This window comes from Pseudorca crassidens, chromosome 20 (assembly GCF_039906515.1).
Source record: "Pseudorca crassidens isolate mPseCra1 chromosome 20, mPseCra1.hap1, whole genome shotgun sequence".
Taxonomy (NCBI): Eukaryota; Metazoa; Chordata; class Mammalia; order Artiodactyla; family Delphinidae; genus Pseudorca; species Pseudorca crassidens.
In genome coordinates this window covers 4,020,167-4,037,415 of record NC_090315.1, presented here as the reverse complement: position 1 = coordinate 4,037,415, position 17,249 = coordinate 4,020,167, and the positions used below count along the sequence as shown (strand labels likewise).

The window sequence follows — 17,249 nt, the reverse complement described above, 5'->3', positions numbered from 1 at the left end:
AGTGACTCAACAATCAAATGTATGTGGGGACCATGTTTGGAATCAGACTCAAGGAAACCTGCTGTGAAGAAAAAAATTATTTTTTAGACACTCAAGGAAATTTGATTATGGACTGGGTGTTTGATAATATCAAGGATATCTCAACGGTTTTGTTGAGTGTGGAAGTGGCCTTATGAATAGGTAAGAAAATGTCCGTCTTATTATTTTTTAGAGATGTTTTTGTAGTATGCAGGCGTGTATTGATGGGATGGCTGAGATTTACTTTAAAATTCTTCTGTAAAGAGATAAAGAGATAAAAGGGGATCAGAGCAAACATGCAAATGATGATTGTTGAGCCCAAGAATGGAGAGACAGTGGCAGGCAGTGCTGTTCTTGTACCCATGGGTAGATATGAAGGGTTTTCATAGCAGAACTTAACATATAAATTACAAATATGCAGAATATCTTTTCTTCTGCCTCACCAATCATCATGTAGGTCTTCCTTACAGAGAGGACTGGCTCACAGGCCCCTGAAACCCAAATTCAAACACATTCCCCAGACACCTCTGTCCGCTCCCCCCAGCACGCCCTGTCTTCTGGGACTCCCGCTCCACCATCTTCCTCATCAGTCTCTGCAGGCTTCATTGGCAACTTGACCCCTTCCTCACCCTCACATCCAATTGATCAATCCCTGAGCCCACCTGCTCTGTCCCTTCTCTGCTTCTGCCCCCTGTGCTCCACTCCACACCTGAACCCCCACCCCGATCCTGTCCCCTAACCCCAATCTCCAGTCTATTCCCCCAGCTTCATCCTCCACAAGACTTTTGCTGGTCAAGACGCTTTCAAGGCATCCCATGCGGGGCAGAGGCCAGCTTCCTTTCTTGGTCTCTAACCCTCCACCACCACAGTCCCTGCACTCGCCCATTATCAGGTCAGCCCAGGAGGCAGGTTTAACACACCCAGGACTACAGAACACTGAATCCCAGGGAGAGAATTCCCCCTCTTCAGCACCCTTTAAATTTCTGTTTTAAAAAGTTGAGGGAGTAGGGACTTCCCTGGTGGTCCAGTGGTTAAGACTTTGCCTTCCAATGCAGGGGTTGTGGGTTTGATCCCTGGTCAGGGAGCTAAGATCCCACATGCCTTGTGGCCAAAAAATCAAAACATAAAACAGAAGCAATATTGTAATAACTTCAATAAAGACTTTAAAACTGGGCCACGTCAAAAAATCTTAAAAAAAAAAAAAATAAGTAGGGAATTCCCTGGTGGCCCAGTGGTTAAGACGCTGCACTTCCACTTCAGGGAGCACGGGTTCAATCTTTGGTCAGTGAACTAACATCCCACATGTCGCACGGCCAAAAAAAAAAAAAAGTAAAGTACACATAACAAGAAATTTTACCATCTTAACCATTTTAAAGTGTACATTCACATTGTTGTGCACTCATCACCACCATCCATCTCTAGAACTCTGTGTATCACACTCTGTCCCCATTTAATGCAGGATCCCCCCCTCCCCCTCCTCCTCCCCCAACCCCTGGCCACCACCACATTTATGGGATCTTAGTTCCCCAATCAGCGATTGTACCCAGGCCCTCGGCAGGGAGAGCACAGAGCTCTAACCACCGGACTACCAGGGAACTCCCCAGACTACTTTCTGACTCTCTGAATTTGCCTACTGTAGGCACCTTGTATAACTAGAATCACACAGTATTTTTGTGACCGATTTATTTCACTTAGCAGAGGGTCCTCAAGGACATTATTGCTAGAAAAGAAGGGAGGTAATTTAAAGGAAAAAGAGGGGTAAGTCCTAGTTGGGGTGCTAGAATGAGAGAGTAATCTCGAAGGTGGGGAAAGAAGGGCTGGTGTTAATAAGATGCTAATTGCAGCCATCGCAGCAGAGTGGTTAAGAGCAAGGTGTGGATGCCAGTGCATGGCGTGAATTTCCGCTCTGCCACGCATTAGCTGTGTGACTTTGACAGGTCACTTTAACCTCTCTGAGCTTCAGTGTGCTCAGCTGTAAAATGAGGGTGCCGGGAATTCCCTGGCGGTCCAGTGGTTAGGACTCTGTGCCTTCACTGCAGGGAGCACAGGTTCGATCCCTGGTTGGGGAACTGAGATTCCACAAGCTCAGCGGCGTGGCCAAAAATAATAAATAAATAAATAAAATAAAATAAAATAAAATAAAATAAAATAAAATAAAATGAAGGGTGGGACTTCCCTGGTGGTGCAGTGGTTAAGAATCCGCCTGCCAAATGCAGCGGACACAGGTTCGAGCCCTGGGCCAGGAAGATCCCACATGCCGTGGAGCAACTAAGCCCGTGCACCACAACTACTGAGCCCGTGTGCCACAACTACTGAAGCCCACGCACTTACAGCCCATGCTCTGCAACAATAGAAGCCACCGCAATGAGAAGCCTGCACATGGCAACAAAGACCCAACGCAGCCAAAATTATATAAATATATAAATTTATTTAAAAATAAAATAAAATAAAATAAAACGAGGGTGGTGATGATAACAGCAACTTCCTCCCAGAGTCGTTGTGAGCTTTCATACACAGTAAGTACCTAATGAATGAAGGAACGAAAAGGCTTTTTCCTCTTCCTGGCTCGTCCTTGCCCTTCTGTGTGGGCTTCTAGACATCCTGCCCGTACTCCAAAGCTGAGCTGACACATCACCACCCCGGGAGACCCCGTGAATATTTGCCACCATAAAGTGCTCGAATGGAAATGACTTTTTTCAAACCATTTCTCAGCCGGAACTTTGTGCCAGGCCTGTGCTGAGCATGGAGAATCTGAGGATCAGTTGAGCAAGGTCACAATCTCCTGGAGGAGAAAGACAACTGAGCAGAGAGGATTAAACAGAGCAGCCAGTATTGCTTTGAAGATAAAAAGTAAGTAACCCATATACACTGCTTAATAGCTATTACCTGCTATTATTATTGTTTATTCATCTTTACAATGCAATGACCACCGCCTCTCCTGGAGGCTACATCAAAATTTTAAACTTTTTTTTTGGCTGTATTGGGTCTTCGTTGCTACGCACGGGCTTTCTCTAGTTGTGGCAAGCGGGGACTTCATTGTGGTGTGTGGGCTTCTCATTGCCGTGGCTTCTCTTGTTGCAGAGCACGGGCTCTAGGCACATGGGCTCAGTAGTTGTGGCTTGCGGGCTCTGGAGCGCAGGCTCAGTAGTTGTGGTGCACGGGCTTAGCTGCTCCACGGCATGTGGGCTCTTCCCGGACCAAGGCTCAAACCCGTGTCCTGTGCATTAGCAGGCATCCGCTTAACCACTGTGCCACCAAGGAAGCCCCCAAATTTTAAACTTTTGACAAAGCCATAGATGGGGGGAAAATAGTCTCCCTTTAGAGTCTTATTTCATTTCCTAGCGAGACGGAGGAAATGTATATGTTTGTTGGCCAGATTTATCTTCCCTTCTGTGAATTGCCCATTTGTACCCTCCCTGCATTATTCTATTTGTTTCTTTTTTTAGCTTTTACTTATTGATTTACAGGAATTCTTTATTCTGGATATTGACCCTTTGCCTGTTACTCTGCCTGTGGCAGATATTTTCTCCTGGCCCGTCCCTTTTCTCTTCACTTTGCTTACACAGTGCCTGAAGTCTTGGATTTTGATAAAGTCCAAGAAATCAATTTTTAAATGCTTTTCCTCACCTTACTCTCATAAACACACTTTCCTGTAAGATCTCATACTTTACAGTATTGTTTTAGATGTTTAGTTGCTTGAACCTTCTGAAATTTTTTTGAATGACGTGAGGTAAGGATTTAACTTTCTTTTCCCAATGGAGAGACAACTGAATAATCCTGGTTACTCAGAAAAACAGCCCAAATAACTAATTTATCCAACAGATAGGATGAGCAAATGCATCATATGTAAATTATCTTATTAATCCCAGCAGCCCCAAGTGGTAGGTGTTATTAGCCTCGGTTTTTTTGTTTTGTTTTGTTTTGTTTTTTTCCAGAGAAGGGAACTAGGCGTAAAGGAATTAAATGATTTGTCCAGAGGATACATGACAAGACTGAAAGAATTGAGATTGGTTTTCTTACAAGTATCCATCTATGTCACATAATTGGGAGGGGAAATTTCCTTTGTTTAGCTGTTTAGGAGGTGGGTTTCCATGCATTCCAAGGATAGGTCAGTATGAAGAGGGGAGAGATAGATTTTAGAGTAAGACTCTTAATTCACCCCTCACTATTTCCTTGTTGTTTGTTTGTTTGCCGCACCGAGTGGCTTACAGGATTTTAGTTCCCAGACCAGGGGTCAAACACGTGGCAGTGAGAGAGCCAAGTCCTAACCACTGGACCACCATGGAATTCCCAACCCCTCACTACTTCCTATAATAACCAGGCATTTAGTGCAGGAGACCAGGTCGGGGAGCCTTCAGGGGGTTGAGAGCTCCGCCTCCTGACCCAGATCTACCACAAACCAGCTGTGCAACTTTGGGAAGTGAATTAACTCGGTCTCAGTTTCCTTATCTGTAAAATGGGGACAATGAAGTTCCTACCTCACAGGCTATGGTGAACATCAAGTGAATAATACACATGCTTCACATATATTGACTGCTCAAGAAATGTCATCATGTTATCATTATTACTAAGCACCTGGTTCTCAACACGGGGAAAATTCCACAAGTGGGCCTGATAGTTCAGATAATTAAAGGTTGTTCTTAAAAGAGACTCAAGTTTGAGGAGCTCCCTCAAGGCCCTGGGGAGCTGGGGAAGGCTGCTGAATGACTTCTTGGGTGAAGATTTCTTCCTAAAAGAGAAGAAGGCAGTGAGGAGACAGTGTCTAGAATCTCATTCTATGTCTTACTCTCAATTTTCTCAAACTTCCGTCATTCATATATCTCTTTATCAACGTTTGCCATGTCTCTGCATTAATGGATACCACCTTATGACTGTTTCCATTTCCACATAACATCTGAATATAAATAAATAGTCATTTATCTAATATTTTTATTGTAAATGATCTCGTTTTGTAAAACCCTTTCAAAAGGACCTTTACAAAGGAACGTTTAGAGCAGCCTTATAAACCGAAAGCCAGTTTCATGTGCCATTACAAAAAAAAAAAAGGAAATAAAATCAGGATTAATAAATCATAGCTAGAAGCTGCTGCTTGGTGTGGTAAATTGAATTACTGGCCCACGTTTTTCATCTTCCTGCTGTAGCATAACACATTTTCCTCTTGCTGTAGCCTCATGGCAAGCCAGGGCGTGGAGAAGTAAACTCTGATTACCGTGAGGCTGTGGTAAAGGGTAAAGATGTATTATTTTCATGAGCCTTGTCCCTTTGCTGATTGTGCTTTGTATCCTTTCACTGGAATAAACCACAGCCGTGATGAGTTCAGTGAGCTCTCCTAGTGAATCACCAAACTTGGGGGTCATCTTGCGGATTGGCAACACAGCTCTCAAACCTTGGGCCAGCACAGATGACCACCGTTCTACCAGAAGTTGAGTGCTGTTGACATCTCTTTGGGGCTCCATGAGTAGCTGACAATTTATTCATGCAACAAAGACTTATGAAACAGCTGTTACGTGGCAGATGCTGTCTTGGGTGACTAGGACAATCAAGATATATGACTTGATGAAGTTTACCTGCTAGTGGTGAAAACAGACAACGGACAAATAAACCCAAAAATATAAAATAAAATATAGTTTGTGCTAGTTCTATGAGGTACATGACGTATGGTGAGGCCACTTTCGATGGGAGGTGGTCTTTTTGAAGAGGTGGCATTTTGAGCTAAATCCTGAAAGGTGGAAAGGAGCCAGTTATGCAAGAATCTGTGGCAGGGAGAACAGCATGTGCAAAGGTCCAGAGGGACAACAATGAGGCCAGTGTGGCCAGAGCAGTCAGGCAAAGGAGGCAGTGATGGGGGATAGGGTCAGAGAGGCATCCAGGGTCTTGAAAGCCACAGTAAAATCTTTTTTTTTTTGGCCGTGCCGTATGGCATGTGGGATCTTAGTTCCCCAGCCAGGGACTGAACCCGTTGCCCCTGCAGTGGAAGCGTGGAGTCTTAACCACTGGACCACAAGGGAAGTCCCCCACAGTAACATCTTTTTTTTTTTTTTTTTTTGCGGTACGCGGGCCTCTCACTGTTGTGGCCTCTCCCGTTGTGGAGCACAGGCTCCAGACGCGCAGGCTCAGCGGCCATGGCTCACGGGCCCAGCCGCTCCGCGGCATGTGGGATCTTCCCGGACCGGGGCACGAACCTGTGTCCCCTGCATCAGCAGGCGGACTCTCAACCACTGCACCACTAGGGAAGCCCCAAAGTAACATCTTTGAATGTTATCGTAGGTGTGTTGGGAAGCGATGGAAGGGTAGAGGAAAGGTGTGATGTAATCTGATTTAGATTTTCAAGGCATCACTGAAACTATTATGTAAGGAATGATACAGAAGGGGCTATAGGTACAGAGGATCAGTTAGGAGGTTGTTGTACACCAGGTGAGAAACAATTGCATTTGGTGGTGGCAGTGTGTGTGGAAAGCAGTGGACAGATTCAGGGAATACTTTGGAGGTGGAGCTGAGAGCCCTCACAGATGGTTGGAGTGGGAAGAGTGAAAGGGAGGAATCAAGGACGACTTTGGGGCTATGAACCTGACCAGCTGAGTGTCCTGTAGTGCATTAAGTAGGGTCATGTTTGTGTGTGTGTGGAAAAAATCCAAAATTCCCTTTGGGGCATGTTAAGTGTTCGATACCCGAGTTTCTGAGGTCAGCACCAGGAGAGCCTGGATTACTCAGATATCAGGATTCGAAGACTCTGGGGGTGAGGGTTAGGACTGGGCTCAGAAATCTGCTCAAAGAGCACAGGCATCTAGCAGGGGCAGTGACAAAAGTAGGCTCCCGGTACTGTCCGCGGTTCTGAAACCCTTCAGGCGGATCTGTCCGTGGTGCTGAACCGGCCGCTCCTGAGCTGTCCGTGGTACTAAACCTCTAGGAACAAGAGCTGGAGACTCTCTCTCCCTCTCTCTTCCTCCCTCCCTCCTTCCCTCCATCTCTCTCTGTCACTTTTTCAAAGTATCCACCCTCCTGGGAAAGGCCCCGCTGTTGCCTGGAAACAAAGCGCTCTAGAATGAAAGCAAATGAGGGGAAAAAAAATCTGCAGTCATTTTTAAAAGGAAGCTTTGGCTCTTAGGACTGCAGGACCTGGCTACATCTTACTGGAATTATTAACACGAAGTTTCCAAAACATCTCTGAATATAGGAAAACAAGCGAAAGATGTGCCAGAACTCAGGCTGTTGGTTACGTTGGATTGGGGGAGGCAGGGAAATGAGATGGGGAGTGACGAGCCCTTTGTTTCTATGTTGTGATGTGGGGGCTACAAGAGGGATATTATTGTAGATTTATATAAATACATCACGGCTATATTTCATGCCAACCTGAATTTCAAACATTTGAAATCATGAGCTTTGGGTGGCACTTTTTGAAATGACAAGAAGCCTTGTGATTTAAAAATGCCTCGGGACTTCCCTGATGGTGCAGTGTTTAAGACTCCATATCCCCATTGCAGGGGGCCCCGGGTTCGATCCCTGGGGAAACTAGATCCCACATGCATGCCGCAACTAAGAGTTCGCATGCTGCAACTAAGGAGCCTGCCTGCTGCAACTACGATCCAGTGCAACCAAATTATATATATATATTTTTTAATTCAGAAAAAAACTAAAAAAAATTCCTCAAAAATCCACACTTGCAAATATGATCAATTGTGTAAACTGTGTTTGTTATTTTCATATCATCTTAGCTGGTGAATAAACATGCCAGCCATCTTTTGTCAGGATTAGTCTTGAATTATGTAGGTTTTGAATTGTGTAAGATCTTAAAAAATGAGTCCCTGGGGTAAAATCCAACCATTCTGGGATTGATGAATGAATGAATGAATGAACACGTTTGTCATTCCCAAAGATCTGGTCACCAGGGAAGCCACAGCTTTTCCCACCACTATGAAGAGACATTCACAAAGCACCCACTGTGTGATGGATTCTGCAGGGGACACCTAGGAGGCCTGAGGCATTTACCTTTTTCCTAAGTGGATGATTTCCACACCTCTTCAAGGGGGAGGAAGGTTTGCGGCTTTGATTTGAGCTCGTTGATCAGGTAGAGACACTGAAATCTGGCTCTTACATACTTTTCTGTCCTCTCATGGCATTGTCAGCCCAGTGGGTTTTGATATTCCAAATTTTCTAAAGAAGCTGTAGCTCATTACATTATATATTTTTCTTGCCTACTGTCTGTCTCAACTTCTAGAATTTAGGCTCCATGATGGTAGGGACTATCTGTTTCTATTTCATCCCCAAGCCTCCAGCATCTAGAACACTTCTTCTAGATGGTCTATGAATTTTTCGAAGTGTTAAATGAATGAAAGGTGATGTTTGTAAACACAAGATATCCCAATATTTTAAGTTGGTAACTCACTAAATTAAAAAGAAAATGAGTGAACTGAACTAAGCACATCAGTTGGCTGGATGCAGCCCAAGATTTGCCCGGTTGAGTCCTCCAAGGTCATGGAATCCCTACTGAGAAAGACTCTGCCATGGGACCACGTCATGGCCAGGAGAAGTGATGTTGCCTCCTCCAGTCCGTCAGTGGTGGCCCAGAAGGCAGGGTTGTGTGCCACCAAGCGTGGAATCTGGTCAGTAAGGATCACCCCACAAGGCTAAGAACTTACTTTATCCCTTTTAACAATTTCAGGGAAAATTAATCACATTGTGTGGTTGCATCTATTTACCGTGGCCCTTCCCCCAACTAGCAGACACTTAGGCTATTTCCAAACAGTAATCATTTGGAAGCCTCAGACCCCTTGAGAGAGACCCAAATTCAACTGTAAACCACACAGCCATGATTTAACCCAGGGCAATCTGTTGCCAAAGACCTTCTTGTTTAACGACTACTGAAGATTCTTCAGTTTACTCTGCAGGCAAAAAGTAAAATGACTGATGTGAGAAAAACTCACTTAGTTGCCAAAAACCTTAAAGCATCCAGTCACTTGGGGTGTCTAGGGTGAAATATAAAATGACAGAGAGTTCCCACGTCTGCTTAGAGAAATACGTGCCCACGGAGCTTTTCTGTGGTCTGACTGATGGGGTTCACATTCTAAAGACAGACTCTTTATAAGTCAAGTAACATTTATTGATAGCTTATCGTGTCCTCAACAAAATGCTATCCATAGGGTGATGTTATTATCCTCATTTTACAGAACAAAATAGATCTTTGTGGACTGATATGGAAAGGTCTCAAAGACACACCATTGTATGGGAAAAAAGCACGTTGCAAAGCCACAGATGGAGTGTGACATCCCTTATATGAAAAAACCAACAACACGTAAAACAATGTCAGATATTTTCTATGGATGCATAGATGTGTATGTAAAGCCTTGCCAAATTTAAAACACAAAACGTATTTAAAAGAAAAAGCTCACAAGACATTACCGAGTTTATCAAGGTTACATTTGTTTGTTCATGATGAAAACCCACTAATTTTTTTTTTTTTTTTTTTTTTTTTTTTTTTCCACACTGCACATCTTGCGGAATCTTAGTTTCCCAACCAGGAATTGGATCCGGGCCCCCGGGAGTGAAAGCACTGAGTCCTTTCACTGAAGGACTCGAGTCGCTGAACTTCCAGTGAATTTCCCCCCAAAAACCACTAATTTTGTTAAACGATTATCACAGTCAGAAAGTTCATGACAGACCCTCAAATTTCAGCATGGCAAAACTCACGGATAAAGTTGATTTTGCTTAAATTCCAGGTTTACAGGAAGTTTTTTGTTTTCGGGGGATCAGGACTAAATAGGATGACCCTGTTATATTTGGTTAATCTCAGGGTGTAAATTAATTTTTCTTCCTGGACTATGGCACGCCGTGAATGTGACAGTTTTGCTTCCACGTGTACTGCTTACCAAATAAGAAGTTAAAAATCCTAAAATCCAAACATTGACCATTGTATTTCAATGTCACAGATGTTAGCAATAAAAAAAGTAAAAGTGCACCTTAACATCAATGAAATATGACATATCGATTTAATTATGACAACTTAGTCAATAACAACAGTGCGTATATCATAGTAAGAGGCTGATATGCATTTGACATTGTTATTATGGGATGGGTAATATTAGCCAAGATAAGGAAAGTCAGGCCAGTATCAATGCATTTGCAGATATGCACACACAAATTCCATTTCCTTCTGTAGGCACAGAGATGTATGTAAATGAAAAGTAATAGCACACTCCCAGTGCACCCCAAATCCACAGCAGTCACTCACCTCTAGAGCAGAGACTGGGGTTGCTGAAGTGAGATCAGCAGGAAATCTTGATCTTTGACAGAGAAAATGTTTGTACTTGTTGACTGTCAAGAAAGAAAAATAAAATAATAAGTTTAAAAGAGAGATTTGAAGAAGGTAAGTCCCTCTCTGAGAGGTGAACTATGAATGGTCTTGCCCACCCCTAATTCCCACTGTCTAGCACACAGCAGTCACCCTTCTGATCCCTATTAAACCAGATCACCTGGCTTATACAGCCAGTAAGTAGCAGAGTTGTGATTCAGACCTGAAACTCACAGGCTCTAAAATCTACTCCACCCCACAGAAAGCCTACTTCAGAAGGCTTTTCAACACCACAAGAGACAGCCCTCCCCTTCCCAGCCTCACCCCAAAATAGGGTTTGTAAATTCCCCAGGGAGGGGGCTGAGGGATGGCGGTCAGTTCTCCACAAGAGTCCTCTCCTCCCAGAGAGGATCCTGGATCCATCCTTGGGCAGCCAACCTGTTTTTCTTTCCATCCCTGGGAGACAGTTGATTGCCATGGAAACCCACATCATCCTCTCAAAGATCCAGACCACCAGCGATGGGAAAGACAGTCCTACCTTTTGATTCCCTGGTTTGTTGGGCCTGATAGGATAAGATGAGGGCTGTGTGTGTGCATGTGTGTGTACAGTATCTCTTGAAGGTTTCTAAAGAAACTGATAATTGTGGTTAGCAGAAGAGAATCCGGTGTTGGAAGATGAGGAGAACGTTGTTTTTTGTCTTATATTCTCTGTCCCTTTTGAGTGTTGTATCAAATAAGCTCTTAAATAAATAATAAAGGCATAAGGTGGAAAAATATGTATGTTTTTAAAACATTAGGATAAAATGAATAAAGAATTGGGATACAATTTTGACATGAGGTGTACAGTGATTTAAAACTTCTTTATGGGACTTCCCTGGTGGTACAGTTGTTAAGAATCCGCCTGCCAATGCAGGGGACACGGGTTCGAGCCCTGGTCCGGGAAGATCCCACTTGTCGCAGAACAACTAAGCCCGTGCGCCACAACTACCGAGCCTGCACTCTAGAGCCCATGAACCACAACTACTGAGCCCGCGAGCCAAAACTACTGAGCCCGCGTGCCACAACTACTGAAGCCTGTGCGTCTAGAGCCCATGCTCCACAAGAGAAGCCAATGCAATGAGAAGCCCGCGCACCACAACGAAGAGTAGCCCCTGCTCGCTGCAACTAGAGAAAAGCCGACGCACAGCAACGAAGACCCAATACAGCCAAAAATAAATGAATAAATAAAATATTAAATTACTTTAAAAAAAAACTTCTTTCTGAAATCAAAGTCATGTACCCACATACTTTAAAAAAATCAAATAGTTCTGAGTTGCAGATGCATGGGAGGTAATGGGGGAGGGATGGAGTGGGGGTTTGGGATCCACAGATGCAAAATATTATATAGAGAATGGATAGACAACAAGGTCCTCCTGTAGAGCACAGGGAACTATATTCAATATCCTGGGATACACCATAATGGAAAAGAACATAAAAAGAATGCATACATATGTATATCTGAATCACTTTGCCGTACAGTAGAAGCTAACAAAACACTGTAAATCAACTATATGTCAATAAAAAAAAAATACATGGGAGGTAAGTTGTCTTATTCTCTACACTGTCCCATAGGCTTGTAGGATTTCATCATTACTTTTTGAAGGGCAACAGGAGGGTCCCAGTTTCAGGTGAGGTACAGTAAGTACACTCTGCCCTGTCTCTCTCACTGAGGTGTTTCAATAAATTAGCAGCCTGTAAAGAAGTAGGAGTCAGTCCGAGAATTTTAATCACCAACACCTGGCACCCTTTGGGTGATGCGTAGGACAGGACAAGGCAGCAGGGTCAGAGGCCTTCAGCCAGCAGCTATTTACCAACTTTCAGAGAAGCATCTCAGTAGATTAACAACCTGTACAGAAGTAGTAGCGTTTCTTCTATCGATACTTCTCTCTCTGTCTCTCTCTCTGTATATATATAAGGCTGTATAGTTATATAGTTACATAGACATAAGTATATATACTTTATATAGAGTTACATAGTTATATATGTACAGTATATATATATGCACTATGTATATAATGTATATATATACTTTTTAAAAACATAAATGAGAATACACAAGATACACTGTGGTCAATTGTTCATTTGTTTTCTCATTTAATACTGTAACCAGAGCTCCTTCCATATCAGTATATTCAAGCCTTCCTCACCATTTCTTACCCAGACGAATCCTAAGCTACTTAGCCAAGTTTCTAAGGACAGATTCTTGGGTGCTGCCTATTTTTCCTGTCTTCTGAGCAAGGTTCCAGTGAACCCTGGGTGAGAGGAGGCTACCCTTCCTCCAGATATGCATACAGCGGTCTTTGCTAACTGCGGCTCTGCTCAGATATCCCCTCCTTAGAGAGAGGCCTCCCCGACTGCCCAAGCTGAAGTAGGCTTCCCCTTCACCCTCCACCTAATTACCTCTGATCACGCTCAGAATTTAGTGCTCGTGGCTCCATATGACAAAGGGCTTTGGTTTGCTCACTGCTGGATTCCCAGCCCCTAGAACAGTGCCTGGCACAGAGGAGCTGCTCAGATATTCGCTGAATGAATGACTCCCCACTCACCCTGAAGCCTCTTGTCTCTTGAGATGCCTGATTATCAGAAGATGCAGAGATTCTACATATTCACCTACTTAAAACCGCCTCTCCTCCACCACTAAGGATGAAAGAAAGGAAAAAACCTCAGGCTCTGACCTAATTCTCTCCTCCCCCTTTCCACACACTTCTGCTCACACCAACCTCCCTGTGATACATTGAATTCAGCAGTGAAAAACGGCAACTTCACACCTGCCTCTCTCTGTAAAGCAGGTGGTCACATAAATAAACACCCACATTCCTTGTAGGCAGCTCTTTAAAGAAACTTCGGCAAAAGGAAAATTCCCTCTATGAATTTTCATGCATTGGAGAATATTGGTTGGGTAAATGAGTATCTATGATGAAGGAAATGGAAAATCTATGGAGCCTCCTAGGGTGATGATGCCGGTGGAGGTGAGTGGGTGGGGAGATGGATGGATTTAATTCCCTCCTAATATTTCTCCCTGGTCGTGGGAGACCAATAAACCCCAGGGAAATTTGTTCTGATAATAGGCATGGAGCATGGTTGCACTTGAACCTCACATCAACCTTAGGAAGTGATAATAAGATTATTATAATGATAATTGTGACACATAATAGAACACTTTTGTGCCAAGAACTGTTCTAATTGCTTCACTGTATTACTTCATTTGCTCTTCATTACAACACTATAAGGTAGATACTATCCTTATCCCCATTGTACAGATGAGGCAACTGAGGTGCAGAGAAATTAAGTCACTTTCCCAACATTCCTTAACAGGGGAACAACAAAGCCAGAATCTGAATGCAGCAGTCCACCCCGGAAGCTATAACCTGATGCTGTCATTTGCACCTTGTTGGTCACAACCTAGTTACCTGGCCATATCCAGCTACAAGCGAGACTGGGAAATGCAGCTAAAACTTAGAGGTTCTGGCACAATAGAAGTAGAGACACGTTTTGCGGGACAGTGAGCAGTTGCTACCAGCTCACCCCCAACCTTGGCTTTCTTTCATGTAGTTAAGATCCGAAAACTAGGGAACGCACAGCCCAGCCACCCCACATAATGGGCCAGGCAGTAATTAAGACAGACATTCTTATACATTGGCAGGGGGAGTGCCAGTAGGGAAATCATTCTGGGAAGGTGTATTGGTATCGCTAACTGATGCTATCTCCAGGTAGATAATGTCTCCAACTCCCAGCTGGTGTCAGAGAACTGCTTGGTGGTTTTGGGAAAAATACACACACATTGGAACTGGTGTCAGAATCAGAAGGTCTAACCTCCAAAATCCTACAGCATCACTTCTGCCATATCGTATTGGTCAAAGCAACCTGTAAGGCCAACTGGCCCGAGGCAGGGGAACACAATTAGATTCACAGGTTGCATCAGACCGAAACTTTCCGGACCACCCAGTTCCAGAAACTGCCCTGGAGACATTCCAGACCACCCAGTTCCAGGAACTGACCTGGGGACTTTGAACCCAGCCCAGCCTTCCCGCCTTTCGAGGGGCGGGACTAACGGTCCCCCAGGATACCCGAAAAGACCACCAAATAAGGAATACCCTGCGCCCTCCCAGATTCACCACACTCCTTTCCCTTCTTCCCCTATAAAATCTTGCCCAACCCTCGCCCTGGGTGCGACTTCTCTGGCCCCCTTTCTCTCACCAGTGAACCTCGCCCGGGAGCGCTCACTAATAAAGCTCACTTGAAGCTTTCCTGTTTCGCGGTGCCGTTTGTTAAGATCCGACCTTACACAACCCACAAAGACAGCACATGTTCAGGGAATGGGAAAACAGAGTCCAGCTCCTGAGAGCAGAAGCTGCAAAAAATCATGGCCATTTTTAATATCGAAAATGAGAATATATTTATTTATATATTTGTATGTTTGTTTTTTGGCTGCACCACCTGGCTTGTGGGATCTTAGCCCCTGGTCTTAGTTCCCTGACCAGGAATCGAACCCAGGACCCTGGCAGTGGAAGCGCAGAATCCTAACCACTGGACCGCCAGGGGGTTCCCAGAGAAAATTTTTAATGGAAAAAGGAAATGGGGGGAAAAGAGGAGCAATAAAAAAAATTTTTTTTAAAGCTTATGGGAAGAGGTAGCGTGAGGGCCCCAGTCCTAGGACCACACACATGCCCTGGGACGGTGGTTGCAGCTTCAGGGCAGGCAGATTCTGCTCTGCCTCCTCCATCTCTGCAAGCTTCAGGACCTTCTAGCGCAGATCCAAATAAAGACAAAACGCAACCACGTTCTACTCCCATCTTGCAGACCCCGTCCTGTGGCCTTTCCCAAATATATTATACCTAAGCCTCTCCTCCTGCAGTTAAATGACATGATATGTGTGTCAAGAGTTTCGGGGAGGGCAGAGTACACACTCAAATGATAATAGTAGTAAGACTTGTTATACCCAGTGAGAGGCAACGTCTCATGACTATGAGAAGATTCAAATAGTTAATCCACGTCAAGTCCTTAGGACAATCCCTGGCACTTAAAAAAGACCCCCAAAGTGCTGTTGCTATTGTGGTTGCTGTGGGTATTTTAAGAGGCCCCATCAAACTGTTATAAAACACGAGAAGCTTAGTATATGTCACGAAAACAGCTAAGGCTTTAGAACTACAACGTCCAACGCAGTAGCCAGTAGCCATAGCAACTATGAAAACTTTAATTTATCAAATTATGTACAACTAAGAATTCAGTTCCATGGCCACATGCCAAGTGCTCAAGAGCCACACGTGGTCAGTGGCCACCATACTGAACATCGCGGACACAGAACTTCCGCATCTGTGCATAAAGTTGGGTAGGACAGCGCTGTTTTGCGGGCCCCAGTTCCTTTTGAAAGGACTTTATGCTAATTAACTCACGTCATCCACACAACCCCATCTATAGTGCAGGTTTCGTGACTGCAACCTCTTTACAGACGAGGAAACCGAGGCTCAGAACGTTAGGACACGGGTCCAAAGACACAGAGCTGGGATTTGAACCGGGCAGACCTGTCTCCCAACCAGTCCTAATCAATTCTTGTTGTTTTTTTCAGTATTGTTGAAGCAATTCCTTTCTTCCCTTCTTCATTCCTGCATCTTCCTCCCCTCCCCGCTCTCCTTCCCAACCCCCTCCCTTCCTTCTTCTCTTCCCTCTCCTTCCTTTCCCCCCTCCCCTCCCTCTCCTCTCAAGCCCCTCCCCTCCTGCCCCTCTTTTGGTCTTCCCTCCTCCCCATTTCTCCCTCCTGATCCTCCTCCCCTTCTCCCAGTAAGAGTACCACTCTCCTCCCCGCCCCTCTCCATCTCCCCCGCCACCCTCCATCCCTCCCCTAACTCCTCCTCCCTCCTTCCTTTTCCCCCTCCCCTCCCACTCTCTCCAAGCCCCTCTCCATCTCCCCCCTCCCCACTAATCCCTCTTCTCCTCCCACCTCTCAGTCCCCGCCCACCCCGGTCGGCGCGCGGAGGAGTCTGGGAGCGCGGGGTGGGTGTGGCCTCACGCGGCGCGGGGTCGGGGCGGGAGCAGCCGAGCCGCACAGGTGCAGACCGCGCTCTCGCTGGCCATATTGCGGTCAGAACCCCACAGCGGCCCCGCCGGGTTTTCGTCGACGGGGAGGAACATGCACCCTGGATCGCGGGAGGGACCCCAGAGGAGGCTCTGAATCCCTGCCCCATCCCTGCGTGCCTCAGTTTCCCCGCCTGGACAGTGGGTGCGAGGACGCCACCTGTAGCCGAGGTGCTCCGCGGGGCTCCATCCGCCGGATCTGCTCCGTTCTCGCTACTGTTTAGGTAATAGTAACGGCCCCGCCGCCGCTGGCAGTCACGGAACGTTGATTTCCTCAGTGCCGGGCGTTGAGCTGAGTGCTCAGTGCTTAGTCAGCTAAGCTGAGTGCTTAGCTGAATACTCACTCCGCGGCCCGCAGAGGGTGCCCCGCTCCAGCAGTGCCAGCGTCGCCCGCCCGGAGGTCGTCAGAGATGCAGATTCTCGGGCCCCCTCTCCCGGGAAGACCGACCCAGATTCCCTGGGTGTGTCCCCCGGGGCCTTGGCCTCCTAAGCTTTCCCAGTGATGCTGATGCTGATGAAGTGAGAGAGACGCCCTTTCACCTCGTTAAACCCTTGCAGTAGCCTGATCCGGTACGCACTGTGACTTCCCCATAACTGAGGCACCGAAAAGACTCCCCACCCCACCCCCTCGCACCATCACCACCAGGGGGTTATTAAGTGCGACTTAATAACCACACTTAGGAAGCTCCGTGTCCGGCACCATTCTAGGGGTCTTTATCTGTATTGACTCACTTAATTCTCACAACCCTATAAAGTAGGGGTATTATGTCCCTCACCTTACACAGGAGGAAACAGAGGTTAAGTGACCTGCCCAGGAACACACAACTAGGATGTG

The 17,249-nt window shown here is 45.6% G+C and overlaps 1 protein-coding gene across 1 annotated transcript in view; it reads right to left on the bottom strand.

Moving 5' to 3' along the window:
* Positions 1–16,524, bottom strand: part of SMIM17 (small integral membrane protein 17) — a 30,812-nt gene extending 14,288 nt beyond the window's left edge. Inside the window, exon 1 of the mRNA XM_067720693.1 lies at positions 16,281–16,524. Coding sequence (XP_067576794.1) covers positions 16,281–16,524 — 244 coding nt within the window. The remainder of the gene's footprint in view (positions 1–16,280) is intronic.
* Positions 16,525–17,249: the final 725 nt, after the last annotated feature.